The 8,080-nt window shown below is 47.6% G+C and overlaps 1 protein-coding gene across 1 annotated transcript in view; it reads left to right on the top strand.

Annotated features, from left to right (window-relative positions):
* The window catches only part of ANKRD27 (ankyrin repeat domain 27), a 41,361-nt gene that overhangs the window by 13,232 nt on the left and 20,049 nt on the right, over positions 1–8,080 (top strand). Inside the window, exons 8-12 of the mRNA XM_018570005.1 lie at positions 2,266–2,342; positions 3,817–3,938; positions 4,377–4,455; positions 5,350–5,482; positions 7,821–7,910. Of these exons, the coding sequence (XP_018425507.1) occupies positions 2,266–2,342; positions 3,817–3,938; positions 4,377–4,455; positions 5,350–5,482; positions 7,821–7,910 (501 nt within the window). The remainder of the gene's footprint in view (positions 1–2,265; positions 2,343–3,816; positions 3,939–4,376; positions 4,456–5,349; positions 5,483–7,820; positions 7,911–8,080) is intronic.

Raw genomic sequence — 8,080 nt, 5'->3', positions numbered from 1 at the left:
TCTCTCTCTCTCTCTCTCTCCCCCCTTCTCTCTTTTCTCTCTCTCTCTCTCTCACCCCTTCTCTCTTTTCTCTCTCTCTCTCTCTCACCCCTTCTCTCTTTTCTCTCTCACCCCTTCTCTCTTTTCTCTCTCTCGGTGTCTCTCTCTCTCTCTCTCTCGCTCTCTCTCTCTCTCTCGCTCTCTCTCTCTCTCTCGCTCTCTCTCTCTCTCTCGCTCTCTCTCTCTCTCTCGCTCTCTCTCTCTCTCTCGCTCTCTCTCTCTCTCTCGCTCTCTCTCTCTCTCTCGCTCTCTCTCTCTCTCTCGCTCTCTCTCTCTCTCTCGCTCTCTCTCTCTCTCTCGCTCTCTCTCTCTCTCTCGCTCTCTCTCTCTCTCTCGCTCTCTCTCTCTCTCTCGCTCTCTCTCTCTCTCTCGCTCTCTCTCTCTCTCTCGCTCTCTCTCTCTCTCTCGCTCTCTCTCTCTCTCTCGCTCTCTCTCTCTCTCTCGCTCTCTCTCTCTCTCTCGCTCTCTCTCTCTCTCTCGCTCTCTCTCTCTCTCTCGCTCTCTCTCTCTCTCTCGCTCTCTCTCTCTCTCTCGCTCTCTCTCTCTCTCTCGCTCTCTCTCTCTCTCTCGCTCTCTCTCTCTCTCTCGCTCTCTCTCTCTCTCTCGCTCTCTCTCTCTCTCTCGCTCTCTCTCTCTCTCTCGCTCTCTCTCTCTCTCTCGCTCTCTCTCTCTCTCTCGCTCTCTCTCTCTCTCTCGCTCTCTCTCTCTCTCTCGCTCTCTCTCTCTCTCTCGCTCTCTCTCTCTCTCTCGCTCTCTCTCTCTCTCTCGCTCTCTCTCTCTCTCTCGCTCTCTCTCTCTCTCTCGCTCTCTCTCTCTCTCTCGCTCTCTCTCTCTCTCTCGCTCTCTCTCTCTCTCTCGCTCTCTCTCTCTCTCTCGCTCTCTCTCTCTCTCTCGCTCTCTCTCTCTCTCTCGCTCTCTCTCTCTCTCTCGCTCTCTCTCTCTCTCTCGCTCTCTCTCTCTCTCTCGCTCTCTCTCTCTCTCTCGCTCTCTCTCTCTCTCTCGCTCTCTCTCTCTCTCTCGCTCTCTCTCTCTCTCTCGCTCTCTCTCTCTCTCTCGCTCTCTCTCTCTCTCTCGCTCTCTCTCTCTCTCTCGCTCTCTCTCTCTCTCTCGCTCTCTCTCTCTCTCTCGCTCTCTCTCTCTCTCTCGCTCTCTCTCTCTCTCTCGCTCTCTCTCTCTCTCTCGCTCTCTCTCTCTCTCTCGCTCTCTCTCTCTCTCTCGCTCTCTCTCTCTCTCTCGCTCTCTCTCTCTCTCTCGCTCTCTCTCTCTCTCTCGCTCTCTCTCTCTCTCTCGCTCTCTCTCTCTCTCTCGCTCTCTCTCTCTCTCTCGCTCTCTCTCTCTCTCTCGCTCTCTCTCTCTCTCTCGCTCTCTCTCTCTCTCTCGCTCTCTCTCTCTCTCTCGCTCTCTCTCTCTCTCTCGCTCTCTCTCTCTCTCTCGCTCTCTCTCTCTCTCTCGCTCTCTCTCTCTCTCTCGCTCTCTCTCTCTCTCTCGCTCTCTCTCTCTCTCTCGCTCTCTCTCTCTCTCTCGCTCTCTCTCTCTCTCTCGCTCTCTCTCTCTCTCTCGCTCTCTCTCTCTCTCTCGCTCTCTCTCTCTCTCTCGCTCTCTCTCTCTCTCTCGCTCTCTCTCTCTCTCTCGCTCTCTCTCTCTCTCTCGCTCTCTCTCTCTCTCTCGCTCTCTCTCTCTCTCTCGCTCTCTCTCTCTCTCTCGCTCTCTCTCTCTCTCTCGCTCTCTCTCTCTCTCTCGCTCTCTCTCTCTCTCTCGCTCTCTCTCTCTCTCTCGCTCTCTCTCTCTCTCTCGCTCTCTCTCTCTCTCTCGCTCTCTCTCTCTCTCTCGCTCTCTCTCTCTCTCTCGCTCTCTCTCTCTCTCTCGCTCTCTCTCTCTCTCTCGCTCTCTCTCTCTCTCTCGCTCTCTCTCTCTCTCTCGCTCTCTCTCTCTCTCTCACTCTCTCTCTCTCGGTGTCTCTCTCTCTCTCTCTCGGTGTCTCTCTCTTTCTCTCTCTCTCTCGGTGTCTCTCTTTCTCTCTCTCTCTCGGTGTCTCTCTCTCTCTCTCTCTCTCGGTGTCTCTCTCTCTCTCTCTCTCGGTGTCTCTCTCTCTCTCTCTCTCGGTGTCTCTCGGTGTCTCTCTCGGTGTCTCTGTAATTATTACTGTAAAAATTATGAATCCTTTGGAATCAGTAGAATGAATATATATTTTTACGCCCTAATTTTCAGTGTGGGTTTCATTGTTAGGATGCCGCCTTCAACAAGATTACCAGGAGCCTCCAAGACGTCCAGCAGAGGGATATCGGGGTTAAGACAGAGTTCAGGTAAGGAAATGCCACCCAAAATTAGGTTTTAGGAGCGCATTAAAAGAAACAGTCAGCTCAATACTGACATCTAAAACTGATCTATACTCCAAGTTGATCAGATTGTCCTAAAGTGTTGTATGAAGCGAGTGTGTCCAATGGTTGTTTGTCATTTTTTAGAAGGTTATCAGGTGGCGGTTTGATAGTCTGTGATAATGACTCGTGTTTAAAACTATTTTCAAAAAAGACTTCTTTTTTACACCACTTTGGACACGCCGACCCTTCATAACTGCCTTCGATCTGATCTCCTTTGGATCTGTATCATTCGTTTTTGCTGGGTTTTAGGAGAGGGCTGGATACATGTGAAATAAGTTCAGTGGCATTATTTATATAGTTAAAGTTCTTGATCATCCTATTTAAAATAATTTAGTCTGTGATAATGTCTTGAAAAGTTTAATTCCTGTGTGCAGTTTATATGTATATATGTACATGGGGGCAGCCATTATTGCTCATTATATATGCAGGCTCGGCTTGCTAGCTTGGTAGTCTTGCACAATGGCTTTGCTGCATTACATTCTAAGTCAGTCAGCATGGACAAACTACATTTTAAGTGACTGGTAAATATATAGCAAGGCTATTAGGCCTTGTTCACACCAAGCGCGGAGCAGATCCAGACCAGAGCAGGTGCAGACCGGATCAAAACTGCGTCCAATGTATTCCTATGGTATTTTGACCTCCAGTTCACATTGCAGCGTGCAGATCCAGAGCAGGTGAAAAAACTGCGGCAAGCCCTATTTTACCTGCTCTGGGTCTGCTCTGGAATGCATCAAAAACGCATGCAAGTGCCTGAAAGCCCATGTTAAACTTAAAATGTATTTCTTTTTTTAACCAAAAACGCGGCACAACCCACTGCACTGCGTCTGCAGAAACCTGACCGGATCTGCTCTGCATTTGGTGTGAACAAGGCCTGAGGCAACCTGGCGAATGTCACAGAACGATGAATAGAGTGGGGTAACCTGGAGTTTGTCACGTACAACACAGTGCTGTCTGTTTTATACTCCTGAGTTAGCCCACTGCATATAAAGTGTGGGCAGTAAAGATGCTGGATGGTTATTTGGCTCCTGTCTAAATTGGCCCTGTATGTATGTACGCATGTGAGATAGGGACCTTAGATTGTAAGCTCCTTCAGGGCAGGGACTGATGTCAATGTGCAACTATGTAAAGTGCTACGTAAATTGTCGGGGGTATATAAATAAAGTGGCCTGAGGTATGTCACATACACCAGAATTGACACAAATTTCCTAGTATTATAGCAAACGCAGAGAAATACATTTACATTTTCACAACTGCCTTTTCACCCACTGCTGTTTTATCTGACTCAATGAGTTAATGTAGGTTCCATCTATCTAGTGCCAGCATTTCAACTCCTTCATCGGGTCAGCCCCAGAGAGTGCATGCCTATTACTCTTATCTATTTTAAATGGCTTTCTTGCAGCATTAACATTCCCCGGGCGAAGCGAGTTCTTGGCCAGCTGAACCGGTGCACATCCCCGCAGCAGAAGCTCATTTGTCTCAAGAAGGTCGTCCACACCATAATGCAGTCACCAAGCCAGAGAGGTCAGTACCAACCACACCATAATGCAGTCACCAAGCCAGAGAGGTCAGTACCAACCACACCATAATGCAGTCAACAAGCCAGAGAGGTCAGTACCAACCACACCATAATGCAGTCACCAAGCCAGAGAGGTCAGTACCAACCACACCATAATGCAGTCACTAAGCCAGAGAGGTCAGTACCAACCACACCATAATGCAGTCACCAAGCCAGAGAGGTCAGTACCAACCACACCATAATGTAATCACCAAGCCAGAGAGGTCAGTGCCAACCACACCATAATGCAGTCACTAAGCCAGAGAGGTCAGTGCCAACTAAAGTGGCAGGGGACAGAGAGCGAGCCAATCTGCTCACCGTGGTTTGTTACACATCGGTTACTTAGTTATGTTCAGCTGTATTTTTACATTTCTTCCTTTTTTGTGTACATTGTATTCTCTTAGTGAACATGGAGACTATGTGTGCAGATGACCTCCTGTCTGTGCTGCTTTACTTGCTTGTGAAGACGGAGATTCCTAACTGGTAGGTGGCTGCTGACAAATATGTTCTATGAGTTGTCACAGTGTATCGGATAATGTAATCAATGAGGAGTCTATAAAGGTCAGCCCGTACTTACATAATGTTGATACAGAAAAAGGCAAAGCAGAAATCCCAGTGAAAAACAAAAATGTCATTTTAGGTTGAACTGACCCCAAAAATAGATCCTCCTCGTAGACTGTGTCCAGTTTTTTTTTTGCTTAGTAAGTTACTTTGCTGTCTTTTATATTCCATATGCCATATAGTTGCTGCTGGTTTCATCAAAGTTGTTAATGGAGAAAGTTTCTCTCCTTCCTAGCTAGGGATGCACCGAGTACCGATACTTTGCTTTCGCTACTATACCGAGTACCAATACCGGTGCTTCCGCTGCCATGGAGCCAGCTTCCCGGGTAATCTGCCCGGTAAGCTGGCTGCATGTTATCTAACCTGCTTGGCTGGGTAACCGGCTTCCCAGCCAGTCAGGAAGCCAGCGAGTAATGCATAGAGCCGGCTTTCTCGCCAATCAGGAAGCCGGGAGTTGGGTCATTACTCGCCGCCCAGCTTCCTGATCGCACAGGAAGCCAGCTCCGTGTTCCACTATGGCAATGCCGGTGAGTGGAAAGCTTCCTCTGACCGGAAGTTCCAGTATCGGGGAAGGTATCGGGAGCATACTCGTACTTGCCCAAATACTCTGTGTCGGCACTGATACTAGTATAGGTATCGGTACTTCCCTATTTATAGCTCCGATCAGTCAGGATTGTAAAGTCCTTCTTCTTTTTTTTTTTTTTAACAACATTTAGATTTGCCTCCTTATTTGGCTTAATTTTCTCTGAACCCGACTCTGCAGCTTGATGGGCGGTCAGAGGTCATTTGAAGCTTTTTGTGTTCTTCATTCTTCAGGATTGCAAACTTGAGTTATATCAAGAACTTCAGATTCTGCAGTACAGCCAAGGATGAACTGGGTTACTGTCTGACCTCTTTTGAGGCCGCTATTGTATTCATCCGGCAAGGAAACCTTTCTGCGACAGCAGCGGTGAGTACACGGCAGTAGCAATGCTTATTGATGGGTATTGCTGCTGTTGCTCTAGAGTGTGATCAAGCAACTGATCAGTAGACTGCATAGCTAAAGACTGCAGGTCTGCATCACCCACTGAAATAGCGACATGTAAAATCAGCGACCACCATCACAGGAAGTTAAGGTGCATCCTTCCAAATGGGGGACACAGACAGAAAATACAACTAAACAGATGTTCTAAATTATACCCAGCCCATCTAAAATGGTGGAAATAGTTTCACATTAAGTTCTGTTTTTCGTGGGTGCAGGAACCCCGATTGGGGGGGTTGATTCGGAGGCCAGAGTTAGGCTTTGAAATTTAAAAATGGCCCCTACTATGCATGTAAAAAAAAAAAAGTGCACGTTCTTGATAAGTAAGAAGAAATTTGTGGGAGGAGGCTGGCTGTTGGGGTTTTCGGGTATCCCACCCACCCATACCCCTTTTTTACACTGCACCTTCTTGAGTATGCCCCCATTTTAGGCATAGTGTCTTATGCGGCCAAGGCACACCTCGGGTCGCTGTACGTAGGATTGTCATGCATGTTCCTGTCCAGACTCTGACCACAAATATAGCCAAATCCATTCACATGTTGGGGGCGATATGAACACTCTCAAGGAAGATTGTTCTGATCTCCATCATAAAGTCCGGATTTCCTTTACCCCTTAACTATGTATTAGTGTGTTCACACAACCTTTTGCCATTATCTGTAATGCAAAAACCAATCAATACTGTTTTTAGTAATGGTCAGCCCTTTGTCAAAAATGAATATTTCATCTCCCTAACATTTGATGTTGTGATCTGTGGTCATCCTGCGCTCGGGGTAATTGGTCCTAATTCACTGCATTAGCAGAGCAAGAAGCCATCTAAAGGCGCCGGGTATGGGTTTGCAGAGAGAGGTGTTGCTGTCTTGTGCGGGACAGTTTATCTGAAATTCTGCAGTGGATTTTAAGGCAATGGGGATGTTGAGTGAGCAGTTTAAAGAGGAAGTGGGTCCGGAGACGATGGCTGGGTTAGCAGGATGCACAGGTAATAAAGGGCCTATCGTCCTTAGTGATTGGAAGCGGATCTCTAACCAACCCTCAATAAATAATATTTCATGTGCGTGCCAAAGATTTGTATTTGGAGATGCATACAGCTTTCCCTACTGACATCCCATGCGGGGCAGCAGCTGGGTGACCTAGGGTTCCTTCAGGGCTTGTTAGGGGTTCCTTGAGCTGTGGCTGACTGACCTCCCATCTGATGGTGTCTGCATATATCCAGGTCATGAACTAGAAGGAATTTCAAGTCCAGCTCATTCCTTTGCTTGTATTCAAGTGTGGCACACCAAAAACATCCAATACCTCTCCTCTTTGGTAACCCTGTTTTCAGTGCTTTTTTATTTTTTGCTTTTTTTTTCACTGTTTTTAGTGTTCACCATATGGGGAATCCTCTTAGGGATCCTCTAAAGAAGCCATTCGAAACTAGGGTTCCTTCAAGGGGTTGTTAGGGGTTCCTTGAGCTGGGGCTGAATGACCTCCCATCTGATGGTGTCAGCATATATCCAGTTCAACGTAATGGAGCTAGCAACATCACAAATGATCTTTAGCTATCTGTAAGGGTATCTTCCCTGATCACCAATGGAAGGGGCATTTGTCCCTGATCGCCAATGGAAGGGGGATTCTTCATCCCTGATCACCAATGGAAGGGGGATTCTTCATCCCTGATCGCCAATGGAAGGGGGATTCTTCATCCCTGATCGCCAATGGAAGGGGGATTCTTCATCCCTGATCGCCAATGGAAGGGGGATTCTTCATCCCTGATCGCCAATGGAAGGGGGATTCTTCATCCCTGATCGCCAATGGAAGGGGGATTCTTCTTCCCTGATCGGCAATGGAAGGGGGATTCTTCTTCCCTGATCGGCAATGGAAGGGGGATTCTTCTTCCCTGATCGGCAATGGAAGGGGGATTCTTCTTCCCTGATCGGCAATGGAAGGGGGATTCTTCTTCCCTGATCACCAATGGAAGGGGCTTTTGTCCCTAATCGCCAATGCGAATTAGAACGCTGCAACCACCGACACCCCCCCCCATTAGTAATGGGCAGTACTGAGTGGGCGGAGCATTTTCTATAAACCCTCCCCTAGAACATCGCCTTTATTACCACCCTGTAGCCAGACAGTTTGTCAGTAAACCAGTTGTTGAACATCATGTGAAAAGATGCGGAGTGTTCCCCGAGTGTCTTTTATTTGTTTATTTTGAATGGGTAATTGCTCATGACTGTGATGCTTTGTCTACACGTCCCGGTTGTGTCTCCTACTGATGACCGATTGTGTGTTATAGGAATCTGAGGGGAATGATAAATCGTTCTTATGGCAGAGGATGAACTTGATGTCCAAAGTCCCATCCGCGCCCATCGACTGCTTGTTCAAGGTGAATATCGATGTTTTTCAGCCTGGAGCATGCACTGTAAGCAAACCTTGACCAAGGCACTGCTTGTATGATGTTTTCGATGTCAGTAGCACCTTTCATGAAACAAAATTCATATATAAATATATATCTTGCTGAGTACAGCACTGAGCTCGGTGTGGGTGCCCCCCCCC

Source organism: Nanorana parkeri, unplaced genomic scaffold, assembly GCF_000935625.1.
Source record: "Nanorana parkeri isolate BGI_ZX_2015 unplaced genomic scaffold, ASM93562v1 scaffold1441, whole genome shotgun sequence".
Taxonomy (NCBI): Eukaryota; Metazoa; Chordata; class Amphibia; order Anura; family Dicroglossidae; genus Nanorana; species Nanorana parkeri.
This window is presented reverse-complemented; position numbering and strand designations above follow the sequence as displayed.